Source organism: Mus caroli, chromosome 9, assembly GCF_900094665.2.
Source record: "Mus caroli chromosome 9, CAROLI_EIJ_v1.1, whole genome shotgun sequence".
Lineage (NCBI taxonomy): Eukaryota > Metazoa > Chordata > Mammalia > Rodentia > Muridae > Mus > Mus caroli.
This window is the reverse complement of record NC_034578.1, coordinates 55626311-55641750: the sequence shown is the minus strand read 5'-3', so window position 1 is coordinate 55641750 and position 15440 is coordinate 55626311. Positions and strand designations below refer to the sequence as shown.

Sequence of the window (15440 nt, the reverse complement as noted above, 5' to 3'; positions counted from 1 at the left end):
AAAAAAAAAAAAAACCAAAATAAGAATGACCTCATGCTAACACTACTAACAACAAAAATCCTTTTAGAAAGTGAGTACGTCATCACATAGTACCCTTCATTTAATTTGCATGTATTAGTTGAAGCAGTTTTCAAAGTAGATACAGGCAAGCCATGGTGATATTAGCCTGTAATCCTAGCCCTCAGGAAATGAAGGCAGGGGCATAATGAAGGGGCTTGAGGCCAGGCAGGCTAGGTTATCAGTGAGGTGGTAACAAAACGGCAAATGCAATCGTGTTAAATGTGAAGCTATATTGATATCTCAGTCTGTAAAGTACTTTCCATGTAAGCATGAAGGCCTAAGGTCAGTGTCCAGGAGAAACCCAGGTAAGGCCTTGAGTTGAAGAGCCACACACACTATGGAGCTAGAGACAGGTGGATCCCAGAGGCTCACTGCCAGCTAGCCTAACCTAACCAGTGACTCTCCCAGATCCCAGTGTAAGAAAGAAAAAGTGGGGCTGGAGAGATGGCTTAGCAGTTAAGAGCACTGACTGCTCTTCCAGAGGTCCTGAGTTCAGTTCCCAGCAACCACATGGTGGCTCACAACCATCTGTAATGGGGTCCGATGTCCTCTTCTGATGTGTATGAAGATAGCTACAGTGTACTCATATACATAAAATAAAAAAATCTTAAGAAAAAAAGAAAGAAAAAGTGTTAAATGTATAAGAATTCTTTGTCAAAATTGCATTTTAATTATATATATGTTAGGTATATAGTAGATATTATTGCCTACTAATATTATCATTTTCTAATATCAAACTAACAGGATTATTTAGGTTTTAGTAATAAGTATGAATGGCATACCTTAAGATCTTTACTCAAAACTTATTAAAAAGCTCAGAAGTAATGATAGTGTTTTAAAGACAGTGTCATTTTAAAAATTTGTCATGCAAGCAATTCATTTTTGTGGGAATATTTCTAAAATGCAAAATCTCATGTTAACAAAAAATAGTTTCTGAGTACTTAACATTAAAACCAATCTGTTGTGATTAAATTAGCATTTTTATTTTATCATTATTTATATGTTGTTTTTTAAATTTTAAAGCAACATTTATGCTAATAACAATATTTCCTCCTTCTCTTTGAGAACATATCCTTGAGATTTTAAAGTCATGTTTATTAATTAAGACATAACATTTTATATGTTTTTCTTCCTTAGAAGGAACATAATCTTCAAGTTTTGGGTCTGGTGAAATCAGATGAAGGGTTCTATCAATGCATTGCTGAGAATGATGTTGGAAATGCACAAGCTGGAGCCCAGCTGATAATCCTTGAGCATGGTAAGAGGGGAGCAGCAGTGAGCTGAAGGAGCTTGCATTGGAAGCACATTACTCCAGGGTACCTTGGGATGCTAGCTTGCTTGGTAAAAGGAGCCTGTGACACACCCACACAGGAAAGGACAGCAGTCTAAATCATTCTGTCAACAACTATCTGTAACTCCAGTTCCAGGAGATCTGATGCCCTCCTCTGATCTCCTTTGGTATCACATGTGTTGTACATACATCCATTCAGACAAAACATTCATACCTATTTCAAAAGTCTAAGGAAGGGTGCTGGAGAGATGGCTCAGTGGTTACATAGAAATACATACAGACAAGAAACCAATCAACATAAAAACAATAATAATAAAAATAAAAGCAGCTTTTAAAAAGTCCAAAGAAAGGGAAAAAAATAAAATTACTTAGAGATACATTTTCAGATAATGTTAAAAAGAAGTTGATATTAAGAGAAAAACTGAAAAAATGCTATACAAGTAAGTGTTTATCAGAACCCATTTGTGTCAATCTCACAAATTTGTTTCTGTGTCATAAGAAAGACTTCTTAATGTTTTGCACTAGTTGTTTTTCCAAACTAAAATTAGTGTACCTTTTCTTATTATAAAAATACCTGTTAGTAAAATAAATTCAATCAACATTGAAGAATAGAAAATTAAGAGTTAAGTCAGGGGAAACCACTGTAATTTGAGAAAAGGAAGGTTAATATTGTACAGAGTTATTATTTCTAGAGAGTAACAATTATTTAGCTAGTAGGAAACACCTATTGTAAATAGCATTGGCATATATAACAAGCAACAGTAGCCTCTGGGTAAAGATGGTGTCTGCAGAGAAAGACCTACACATAAGCTGAAGTCTGGACACTGCTGGAGAGAATGTGGCCTGGTTTTCTAAATGACAGAGAAGTCGATACAGTGCTTTGTTGTTGAAACTTCAGATTTACTTTTTAGGGTCTGAGGAGAGTTGATCATAAGTTGGTATCTCACCAGAGGCATTTTCTGCAAAAGCACCCAAGACTTCCTGTGTTGGGGAAAGGGACTGGCTCTCAGAATATGCACATGAGAGCTAAGAAGGAAGTTCTCTCCTTACATGATTGGTATCTCCAGTGTTTGTGCTGATGTGTGTAACATTTGTGCCAGCTGAGAAAAGGAAAAACTATACTAAAAGGGCCTGGCTTCATTTTAGTTGAGCAGGAAGTAAAACCTGAATTTGGAACTGGGAAGTTAATTGGATGGCATACTCTAAATTCTAGGAATACTTCATAGGTGCATACATATGTGTGTACTGTCTCCTACCATGTTTTCTTGCAACACAGTCCCATGTACAGCTTTCCATGCTAACAGTTTACAGCAGTGTTCGTTGTTGAATAGAATATATATATATATATTTACATATATATATATATAGAGAGAGAGAGAGAGAGACATACATACACAGACTTTTAAGTTACTCTCTGATTACATTTAACTTGTCCTTTTTGTCATTTTTTTTGTTTGTTTATTGCTATTATGAGCAGTGTTACACTGAACTTTTTTATGATTATATTTTCATACTAAATTACTGTTGTATAACGGTATATGGTAAGGGTTATCATTTAGCAGCTAAAGCTCTCTCCTTTTTTTTTTCCTCTTTTCATTTTGAGCATTTCTTGTGAAGGCATGACAAAAGTGGCATTTTGGATATCCATTTCTGAGTCAGATACTGTAAGGTATAGTGTCGTTCCAGGGCTTTCTCGGAGAACTATAGCCTGACCAGAGAAACTGTATGGCAAAGCTGGCACCTATACTGTCATTTTACTAAAACAGCATATAGGATTTATAGATGCCATTTTTTAAAATATACTTGGGAAAAAATAAAATAAAAATAGTGTCGTAAAAGGTAAAGTATCCGAACAGCTCTCTTCACCCTGCGTTCTCCTGTGATTCTACCTTTCTCTCATCTTAGCAACCTTCACGTTTGTAAAAATACAGTTTACTGAATTGCATACTAGCTGAGCGAGTAAAGCAGACAGCTTGTTTGTTTGTTGTACAATGGCAATGATTTTCTTAGTAAACTTGAGAGATATTTAGTGTATTCATGTCCACCTAAGCATTGGGGCTTCAGTGTGTGTTTGTGATTACTTCTATAACTATTACCAGTGTAAATGGATGGCTGTGTTAGGAGCATCCTAATGGAGCTTTCATCTGAATGTGTTTGGTGGTATAATCATTTCATTACTAGTATATGTTTTTCTCTGATTTTGAGAATATTTATGGGCTTTGGGAATTTTTTTATGATCATACTGACAATACACTGGCAAGTCATAGGGTATTAGAAGAATATAAGTCCCATGTTTATTAAATTTGTATCCTATTTTTACATTTTATTTTTTATTTGCTGAAAAATAATTTACTTGTATGTATGTGTGCAAGCTTGTCAGTGTGTGTGCCATTTGCCCTTGGAGACTAGGCTTCAAATTCCTTGGAATTGGACTTAGGTGATTGTGAGATGCCTGTTGTTGGTGCGGGGACTTGCAAGAGCAAGTCCTTAACCCCTGAGCCGTATATCTCCAGCCCTGTTACTTATTTTTGAGATGGGGGAAGGTGCTATGTGCCTCACCATATTGCCCAGGTATCAAATTCCTTGGCTTAAGGTGATCCTTTTCTATCATATTCTATATTAAAAGCAGCAAAACTTGAGGGAAAATATCCTTTACTTCTTCATTGTCTTTTCTTCCTGCTTATTTACATTTAGAAATTGCCTTTAATTTTTCTTGTAAAACTGAAATATAATAAACTTAGAAATACACTTTTTAAATGCACATCCTGTCAACAGGTCTAATAATTAGCAGTATTTTTTTGTTGCAGAAGGGAGGAAGGGGTGATGAAAGGAAGTAACGTGAACTTGTTTACAGTAAAGGAAATTCACACTTTACCAACACATTAAATGGCTTCTAGGATATCATGGCCATGGTAGATAAGAACACATACTGAGTATTATGAGTGATTGTTTTTTTCATTTTCTTGACTGAAATATTTGTCAAAAATTCCATATAGTTCTGAGGTTATTGAATGATAGATGTTCTGGAAAAAGTGACTAGAGCTTGGCATGATTAAAAGTTGGCTAAGTAGCAAGAAATTATTAGTCAGTAGTGGAATATTTTAAATCTAAAGCACTACTTGCAAAGGTTAGTTAGTATTGATCAAAGGGTTAATTCTTACTTATTCCTTTGCTTTTGTACTAGTAAGTATAATTTTAGAAAAAGTTTTACTCTAGATAACTGGTATAATTAGTCTCTTAATTGTGCTTTCTGTATCTAGGCACTTTCTTGTTTTTGTTTTTAAGACTCCTGCTTTATAACCCAGACAGGCCTGTAATTGACTCCATAGCCTAGGCCAGCCTCAGTTTCACAGAACTCCTTCTGCATCACTTCCCTGAGTGCTAGGATTAGTCAGGTACCACCACACCCACCTCAAGTCTAGGGACTGTCTAAGATACATCTATAGATGTATGTAATGCCAGTGTTTCCTCTGCACCTGACGTACTGACTGAGTCAAGTATCAAACTTCTGTGCTTTTTGTTTTCTGTAAAATGAAGAAATTAAAATAGGTGATTACTGGATTGTTGTTTTGGTTTGGTTTGGTTTTTTAAAATCACTTCATATATCCCATGAAATGTAATCATTTTAGGAGTATGTTAATGTCAGATGTGATTTTGTTTTTTATTTAATTTTATGTTTTTTACTTTAATTTTATGAGTCTTTTTGCCTGTTTTTACCACTAATCCCTCTTCAGCCCCACAAATGAAAATGAAGTTAAAGACTAACTTTATGAGGCAAACTTTGAGGTTATTCTTTAAGTAGAATTTTTAAAAATCTACTTAATATATTTATATCATTTAAATTTGCAAAATAAAATAATCTTTTATGACCAGATTGAAAGGCATCTGAAATAGCTGGATAAAACTACCTATCACTGTTTTAAAACAGACCTAACACATGTTCATTGTAACAAATAAGAGCATGTAATTGACTGATTAGGAGCATGTAATTGACTGATAAAAAAGGAAATGTACTGTTACCTCTTCCCTCATCTCACTTTCTAGAGCTAGCCCTTGTTAACAAACTTGATTTATGTAGCTATTCAGTAAATTTGTATGGTAAAATCCCATATACCTTACAGAAGTATGGGTTTGTGCCAAGTGGTAAGGTTGAAATAGTCAGGAATTAGATCTTTGGCCCTCATAGAACATTTATCTGTTAGAATAGAAAAATATTAAACAACTAAAATATAAACAAAATAATTAAAATGTTTGTGTCTGCTTAAAGGAAATTAAATAATGCTTTATGCTATGGATTGAATTTAGAATCATTCCCCCACAGGCACGTACATATGTTTAAACACCTATGTTTAAACCTCAACCTAGGGCCACTCTTTCAGGAAGTTGTGGGACTTTTGGACATGGGGCAGGGTGGATGATACAGGGATGTGGCAGCCTTCCTAGAGTTGTAGTCAGCCTAAGATGAAGGGAACCATCTTAAGTACCCCCACCACCTAAGCACCAAACTCGTCCCAGCTGCTATGCCTATTCTGCCATGAAGCTGTGAGCTAAAACAAATCTCCCCTTCTCTAAATTATTTTCACTGTATATTAATATTTAGTCCCAGTGACAAGAAAAATAGCCAATACACTGATAAAGAAGGATGGAACACAGGGCCCCCAATGGAGGAGCCAGAGAAAGTACCCAAGGAGCTGAAGGCGTCTGCAATCCTATAGGTGGAACAACAATATGAACTAACCAGTAACCCCAGAGCTTGTGTCTCTAGTTGCATATATAGCAGAGGATGGCCTAGTCAGCCATCACTGGGAAGAGAGGCCCCTTGGTCTTGCAAACTTTATATGCCTTAGTATAGGGGAACGCCAGGGCCAAGAACTGGGAGTGAGTGGGTAGAGGAGCAGGGCGGGTGAGGATATAGGGGACTTTTGGGATAGCATTTGAAATGTAAATGAAGAAAATATCTAATAAAAAATTTAAAAAATATTTTAAATGAGAAAAAAAAGAATTATTGGTGAAGTTAACTTAATTATTTGGTGGTTGTTTGTGGGATGGATCCCCAGATGGGGCAGTCTCTGAATGGTCATTCTCTGCTCCGAACTTTGTCTCTGTAACTCTTTCCATGGGTATTTTGTTCCCCCTTCTAAGAAGTATCGAAGTATCCACACTTTGGTCTTCCTTCTTCTTGAGTTTCATGTGTTTTGCAAACTGTATCATGGGTATTCTGAGCTTCTGGGCTAATATCCACTTATCAGTGAGTGCATATCATGTGTGTTCTTTTGTGATTAGGTTACCTCACTCAAAATGATATCTTCCAGACCCATTCATTTATCTAAGAATTTAATAAATTCATTGTTTTTAATAGCTGTGTAGTACTCCATTGTGTAAATGTATCCTATAAGACAATGAGACGTGTTTTTGTTTTCTTCTTAACAGCATACATTTTTTTAAAGTGCAGTTGAATAATAATTTACCATTTACCTGAGTGTAATAGTACTATCTTTCAATTACAGCATTTAGGAGACAAAGGCAATAGGATTACAAGTTCAAGGCCAGCCTGAGACACATAGGCTCTCATATAAGAAAAAAAGAAAGAGTTTAGCATACATTTCAACAAACAGTCTGTGAATAATCATTTATCTTGAAGCTGTAGTTACAAGGTATGTAAAGGTTGATATTACTTAAACTAGCATAAATTTGAAAATAACCAAATTAATACAACCAATAAGAGAGAGTGCTTTAAAACATTAAAAAATTATGGGAACCTATGTATTGAAAATATCTTAGTTACGATTACTGTTGCTGTGATGAAACACTGTTACCAAAGCAACTTGGGAAGGAAAGGGTTTATTTCACTCAGTTTAACTCCATATATTTTACTTCATATAACAGTTTACCATCAAAAGTAAGGGCAGGAACTTGTACAGTGCAGGAACCTGGAGGCAGGAGCTGATACAGAGGCCATTGATGTCAGAGTGCAGCTTACTGTTTGCTTCCCATGTCTTGCTTTCTTATAGAACCCAGGACTACCAGCCTAGGGGTGGCCCTATCAACAATAGGTTGTGCTCTCCCCTATAAATAACTAATTAAGAAAATGACCAACAGGTTTTCCTATAGTCCAGTCTTAATTGACACGTGTTCTTAGTTGAGGCTCCCTCCTCTCTGATGACTCTAGCTTGTGTCAAGGTGAGATAAAAACTAGACAGTACATATCCAAGTTACATTATTGACATAACAAACTGAGCTGGATGTGGCTGTGAATGCCTGTAATCCAAGCATTGGAGGCAGCCAAGTTAAACTACTAGAAATTATACATGGAATATATTAATTTATATATAATGGTTTCTACTTAAGAAAATTCATTTCTTGAAGCAATGTTATGAGAGATAAAAATGTAGGTTGCATATTTGACAACTGTCTCTAAATGTTGGACATTGTAGCTTATTTTTTTCATGAATAACGGATCATACAAATGGTAAGGTAAAGCATAATTTATTAAACTATTAAAAGTAAATGTGACCCAGGCCTGAGAACTCAGACACGTAATCTGAGAATTCGGGAGGCCAGAGTAGGATGTAAGCTCCGGCCAGCTTGGCTGTATAGTGAGTTGAAGTCCAGCCTGGGATAAATTGTAAAACCCTGTCTCAAAAACAAACTTGTTAAACTAAAAGTCTTTTTTTTTTTAACTGAGTACATGAATAGAGATCCCTAGCTATCTGGCAAAGACCCTACTATGCAGACTGGTATGGGAGGTGACATTGAAAAAAAAATTTAGAGTCTAGCTAGAATAAATCGTAGTTTTATTTAAGTGTTTAGTTTTACAGACTTGGAGACTCAGCTAAGTGACCTGTTTAAAAAAAATTATTTAGCATGAAAGAACTGGAACCTAGATTCTCAACTTCAAGTTTATGATACAGAGGCAAGTTTTAATGTTTCTAAGACAGAAGCTCATGTGGGGTTTTTTGCCCCTTTCACCTTAGTTTCAAAAATCAGACTTTTAAGTCAGTATTGTGCTTATACTTAGTGACAAGGCTGGTCAGCCATCATTTTGGAAACATGGCTGAGCACCAAATAGTTTTGAGATAACGGTGGTTTACTTCACTCATAATTACCAAAAGTACCTGCCATAACTCAGGAGTGTCAGAGTATATATAGTATTAATGTGCGGTCACCCTCTGTCAAACCTGAACAGTTCTCACAGTGCCAGCATAGAGGCTTTATTCTAAGAATCTGAATAGTTGTAGTGTCAGCTCTGCTGAATGCCAAAGTGCTACTCAATTTCTAAACAAAAAGAAATCATTTCTGTATGGTTTCTAAGACATACAAGGATTTTTTGACTGAACTTTTTAAACATTAACTGAACCCAGAAAGGTATCTGGGATTTTGTTGATTAGGGTACATGGACATGAAAAAAAAAAAAAGAGGGAATTTAGTTAAATCAAAGTGTAGAAAGATTGAACATGCGTTGAAAGAATAGCAGGCAGCTCAGCTTTAGAATTCAGAGAAGAGTGAATATAGAAGTGAACATCTCAAGGAGGGGTGTGTGTATGTGTGTGTGTGTGTGTGTGTGTATGTATACCACATTCTTTAATAGCTAGTTATAGATAGCATTTGGAAGACTGCAGCAGATTTTAGGTATGTGTCTCTGATAATAACTCTGTACCAATTATGTGTGGTGTTTAAAGCTCTCAACCATGTAGTAGCAAGGACATTTCTTTGTGTCCCTTAAAATTTTTTGCCTGGCAATAATTTGTTAAATGTTAGGTAGATATTCCTACAAAGAAGGTAGAACCAGATCTATGATTTATTGAGTTAGTGTAAGGGAGAAGGGCTATATAAATCTAAGATTATATCCCTAATCTTTCTGGGTTAGGAAAGTTTGTCATCATTATGCTTGAGCTATAATACAATGCATGTTAGTTTTAGATAACTTTGGTAAGATTGACATATAATTATAGTTGGTTTAACTTGAACATGAATTTTATCTTTTCCAAACTCACAGAATTTTAAGACTAGAGTTTATGAGACTAAGGTAGCAACTTACAGCCTCAGTAATACTTTTGGTATTTAGTAGTTAAATTGAAAAGGCCCTGCAAATGACCTTTCCAGAATCAAAGATGTGCTAAGAAATTTTCAGAAAGCAAACTTAAATTTGAATTTGATGCTATTATTTTGTTATAAAAAAAGGAATATGTTATGCAGAGCTAAGATACCAGAAGGATAGTATATATGAATATCATCTCATTGGAAGCTATATTTAAATGATGCTAAATTATACAGTAATGTTTTAATTGGCAGAATATCATTTGGGTTGGAAAGGCATCACTGACAACCTGGATGCTTGCAGATTTGATCTCACACAGTATCAATCTTGAATTGTTGTGGTTTTCATCTAAAGTGTTGGCATTGAGACTGTCTCCCAATTGATTCATGCTTATGAAATCACCAGAAATAAGTATAATAAAATTTGAAATGCAGTTGAGAGAGGTTTTTTTTTTTAATATTATTGCATTCAGTGCTTCTATTGCCTTGCAAGAACTATTGTCCTAATGCTTTAGATGTGTACATTTTTTTTTAAAGCAAGTGCTTTGGCATAGCATTGATGTCTGAGTCTCTATGCATGTGTACCTGAGCAGATACACTCCAAGTAGTAAAGTAGCTGTGAAGGCTTTTTATCTGGATTCTGGCTTGGTGTGGGTTTTTCCTAAGCTTTGGTTTCTCTTTAGCTCATACTCAAAAATTTTAGTTCATTAAAGTTCATTTAGTCTTGTAAGAGATCTTATTAGGGAGGGTTCTTTGACTTCTTAGCTTTGTATACATAATGAAGAGATTTTTTACAAAATTTGGCTTCTGAAGCTGAATCTTAAAAGTATTAATGTTCTTTCAGATGTAGCATCATGAAAATTTGTCATGATTGGAGTTAACAAATCATTAAGCTCGTTGAAACAAAAATCAAAAAAAAAATTTTTTTTATCAAAATAGTAGAAATAACTGCACATTTTGTTTTATGTCTTCTGGGGTATTGAGAGCTTATCTGGGAAACAGCAGTTTGATTTAGAATGGAAAAGAGCTGTCTTTTTCTGGGGCTCACTGCTGAGGTAGGTGCGTCATTAACATCTGACACACCTTTTGAAAATGAATATTTTTAACGTCAGGAAAAAGTCAGATGACTTCCTCAATACCAAAACACCCCTCCTGCACATAGAATGGGAGGAGTGTTTTATTTTATAACTTCCTTCAATTGTTTATATAACTTCCTTCAATTGTTATATAATTGTTTATTTTTTTAAAGTAGCAGTCCACTGCAAGAATGCACACGTAACAATAGTAATGATAACCAGAGTGTGTCCCTGGGTCATGAAATTACTTTTCAACCAGTGAGGAGCTAATTCTTCAGAAAGAAAGAGCTGTAAGTCTTAGAATTCTGCACCAAAAGCAAGGACTCAGAATACACAGCTCTGTCAGTGGTAGTGAGTTAATTCATGGTCACATTGTATTTCTTCCCTACACAGTCTCCTGTCTATTTGGCAGTTGTACTAAAGAGCATTATGTGTATTTAGCTGATTTTGAATTCCTTCATTTTGGGAGTGTGTTACTCTCTTGTAACCATTGAAACTGGGTACCAAATTCACAAATAACAACTTAGTTGAGCCTCAGACTACTAGAGAATCCTGAAAGCTTTTAATGATGCATTCCTTCATGAGTCTCAAACCTTCACGCTTCTCTGTAAGCAGTTTCCTTAATTCAAGAAATAGCCTCGCATCTTCCAACTCACCAGAATTTGAAATTTTTCATAATCCAGTACATACTCAGTTTTTAATAACAGCTCTATGTATGTTATCTAAATATAATAGTTTATGAATACTAGACCAGACTTATTAGTTATATTTTCAAATTCTTTAGAACTTTATCCAATTTTGTCCACCTACTCTGCCTTAAGAACTTTCTAGTGAAACATAAGCACAGATGTGTTAGGTTCCTGAGCTGCTTTGTGGATTCCCAGGCCGTGTTGTCAGCGAAGGATATGTGACTTACCTCCCTGGTGGACGACTGTTTCATAAACTGCAGTGCACTGTAGTATTCTAAGATGCAGCCTTTCAGATGTCAAAATATGAGAAAGTAGGTCTCACAACCAAGAAAACACAGATTGTTTTTCAACAGCAGGAAACACTTGTTTTCTCTTGGTCAGTCATTTTGCCTTCAGTTCTACTTGGTCAGATCAGTATCAGTTTTCCCTTAATTACATTGTTGGCCATATATTGTACCATTATCAAACTTTGTCATTTTCTTTGATGATTGTCACTTCAGATAGCTTTTTATTTACTTATTTCTGCTATCTCAATTTGTTTCTTTCTGCTTTATCATTCAGCTATTCTTAAAATTGCCACATATTTAGACAATTTTTTTTTATCTTCAACACACTTAGGGTTAATCTGATTATTTGGTAATCCTCTTACCAAATAATAAGTCTGTTAATTTTCACTGTCTTCTTACTCATATTGTGCCTTTGTGCAGACCACATTCGTTAAGCCATGTTTTTACTTTCTTACACTTGTCTGAAGGTTTTACACTTATAACTGGCTTGATTAAATTTTATATAAATATCTCTGAGTGTGCAAGAAGTTTTAAGGCAGTGGGCATTTTAACAAACTACTCGGCATTAGCTCCATTCATCCCATCATTTTAGGTTGCCCCTCCGTCTCTGGGAGCTGTAGGGTTTTGACCTATCCTTCCATTGTGATTTCATGGTATGCTGTGTGTACCTTTTCTTCATGTGCAGGTGACATGTTCCCACCATCCAACAGCAGTTTTAAATGTAAAGGCTTGCATTTCTTTAGGTCCTAAAATATTTTATGATGTTCTAGCTTGTTATCATTGATCTTGTTGCTTATTCTGTTATCTTCTCTTAGCCCTCTACTGTATAAATTACCTGTTGTCGGTTAATATTTTAGAAAGATATTTAGAATTACCTTCTAATGCATTTGTTTAAAATATTTTTAATTTTTATTTTAGGACTTTATTCAGGTTTTTCTTACTGAAATGGGTTTATATGATTTATTCTGATTAATAGTTCCGTTTCACCAGCTCTTCCCAGATCCTCTCCGCCTCCTCACCTACTCAAATCTACACCCTTTCTCCAACCCCGCCCCCCAATTAGAAAACAAACAGGCATCTAGAAAACTTATAATAAAATAAGATTTAAAACAAGCCAGAATAAGATAAAACAAACAGCCAGGACAAAGTAAACAAATTCACAACTGGACGGTGTGCAGAGAGATTGAGAGGCCTTAGACCACTAAGTCAGGTGTCTCCATCAAACGCCTTTCCCGGGGCTCATGAAGCTCTGCGATGAGGAGGCAGAAAGATTGTAAGAGCCAGTAGGCATGAAAGACACCAAGAAAACCAAGCCTCCCAGACACTGCAGCAGCATGCACAGGGCCTGCACAGGTCTAGCCTGGATGGGGTTCCAGTGATGAGAGGGGAGCAAACACAAGCCCCTCTCTGTAATACAGAGCTATCTCTAATCAATAGCTGCTTGCATAGAAAAAATTAGTTTTCCTGACCAAGTCTCGTTAGATATTTAAACCATACTTCAGGGAAGCTTCGTGTCCAGCAGTAAACAGTTAACACAAGCGAGTTCAGTGTTATCTTAGGAGGGTTTTTGTTCTCATAATGTTTGTCTGGTTTGTTTGTTTGTTTGTTTTTATTGTTTTTATCTTAAGGTCTTTTGCTTATATAGTGTGGTTTTCAGTTTTCTTTTTCTAATGGGATTTCTCTCTGTTTGTATATGTTCCTTGTGCTTTTTCTTTAGCTCTTTTTTTCTGAAGTCTACTTTTCCCAAAATTAGCATAGCTAATCAGTATAGTAACTGTGTAGACTTTTTTTTTTTTAAAAACATCACTTTTGTCTATGGTGCTGGGGACCCAACCTCATGTGTTGAGTGTGTTAGCTAAGCACTGTGGTGCTGGTCTCCATTTTTTGTCCAGTGCTAGTTTTGTTTTGATTAATGCTAACATGATACACCACTTGTCCATTTTTGTATCATTCTGTGCCTGGTAGGTCCTCCCAATACATTTTTACTATTAATGTTTTAAAGAGATAATTACGGTTTTATATCAGCATGCCTGTAATCCCAGCGCTTGAGAGGCTGAGGTAGGAAGATTGTGAGCTAAAGAACAGACAGCCTTGGCTGTATAAGAGATCTGTCTCGAAAACCAAAGATGGGGTTGGAGGGAAGGAGAGAACAAGGAAGGAGGCTTGAGGTTTGGGTTGATGTGTAACTGGTGCAGCTTGTCACTCCTGTGGCAAAAGCAGGATGCGTTCTCTGGCTTAGGTGTTCCAAGGATACCATTCCGTCTAATCACTCAGTGTTTCCTTGCGTTCTTTATGGAATGCCTCCTGTTTTTCTCTTTTCTGCTCATTTGAAAAGTAAAACTATCAGGTTTGGATATAGATTTCCATTCTCTCCTTCTCCCTCTCGCCCCTCTCTCTCCCTCTCCTCCCCACTTCTCTCTTCTTTTACCCCCCCCCCTCCATGAATGAACAGTATGTGTAACTACTGTTCCTGTGTATATGCACTTTAAGAACTGAAGTTTAAACTTGTTAAGTAAACTTGTCCAGAATTGCACATCAAATATAGCTGTTGAAGCTGAGTTGTGACTCTCACCTGTCTAAATCACAGAAAATCAGATGCACTGAGACACTGTGTAATATTGTAGATAGATAGCTTCTATCCAACCTCGAGGTTAAGTCATGTCCTCATTCATTTTACACATTAGTACTTAAATTACTTTGTTATGTTAAGATGCCTCTCTTTTGTCAGGGTCAAATCTTGTATGTTTATCAAAGCCTGACTATAAATGCCATTTTAGCTGCCAGTGTTCTTGGCTTCCGGCAGAAAGGAGATACCTAATGTGATTGAGTGTTATTTAACCTACTTTCTATGTTATGTATGCCATGGTCATGTGATATACAGAGTTCTTTTCTATTAGTCTGCAAGAAAGGGATCTGTGCTCATTGTATCACTTATGCCATAGAGCTTTGCCGGCAGTGCTCAACAGGCATCGTTTCAGAACAACAGTCGGTGAGCGCTGTTGCTCAGTGTAATTCCTGCCCTTACTTTGTAAATAGACTCTCTTAAATTAGTTTCTTATCAGAGTTGTTGGCTTGTTATTAATTGTATGGATTTTATCTAAATATGATAAAGGATCTTGAGCATACATGTCTTAATATACTGCCCTGGGAATAACACTTGTGAATAATTAAGACATGGCAAATAGTTTTAAAATTAGATACGCCTTCCTTATTACACTAGCACCAATAAGGTTATTTCAACAAGCATGACCATTTTAAGGAGATTCAGGATATTTGGGAATCGTTTGCACTTTAGACCTTTTCTCTTTCTAGAATTGAAATAATGCTGATAGTAATAGGGAAATGATCCCCAGGCTGAAAGTAGGTGTCAGACCTATCATTGTTTCTGTCATACAAACCTTGAAAAAAAAAATAGCATATCTTTCAAATTTTAAAACTCATGTTAGATTTTCACAAGACAATTTGATGTTTCTTTCAAATAATACATAACAAAAAAGTGCATGCTGTTTCAAGTAAGCCCTATTCTTTTTTTTAATCTTTTTTTTAAAAGATTTATTTATTTTATGTATATGATATCTGCATATATACCTGCATGCCAGAAGAGGGCATCAGATCCCATTACAGATGGTTGTGAGCCACCATGTGATTACTGGGAATTGAACTCAGGACCTCTGGAAGAGCAGCCAGTGTTCTTGACCACTGAGCCATCTCTCCAGCCTCCCCTCCTCCCTTTTTAAATTTTATGTGCATTAGTGTTTGTCTTACATGTGTCTGTGTGAGGGCGTCAGATCTTGGAGTTACAGACAGCTATGAGCTGGGTACTGGGAATTGAACCCAGGTCCTTTGGAAGAACAGTCAGTGCTCTTAACCACTGAGCCATCTCTCCAGCCCAAGTAAGCCCTATTCTAAGCATAGGGTTCTTGAAAATTATTAGACTTTTTTCTACCTGAAAATCAGAATGTTAGAATTAATAAAATTTCCTCATGTGAGCTTTGTTGGA

General features: G+C 36.0%; 1 protein-coding gene across 8 annotated transcripts in view; it reads left to right on the top strand.

Annotated features, from left to right (window-relative positions):
- Neo1 (neogenin 1) overlaps positions 1 to 15440 on the top strand; it is a 157996-nt gene that overhangs the window by 80682 nt on the left and 61874 nt on the right. For all 8 annotated transcript variants that reach the window (XM_029481357.1, XM_029481354.1, XM_029481356.1 and 5 more), the window contains exon 7: positions 1198 to 1318. In XM_029481357.1, the coding sequence (XP_029337217.1) occupies positions 1198 to 1318 (121 nt within the window). The remainder of the gene's footprint in view (positions 1 to 1197; positions 1319 to 15440) is intronic.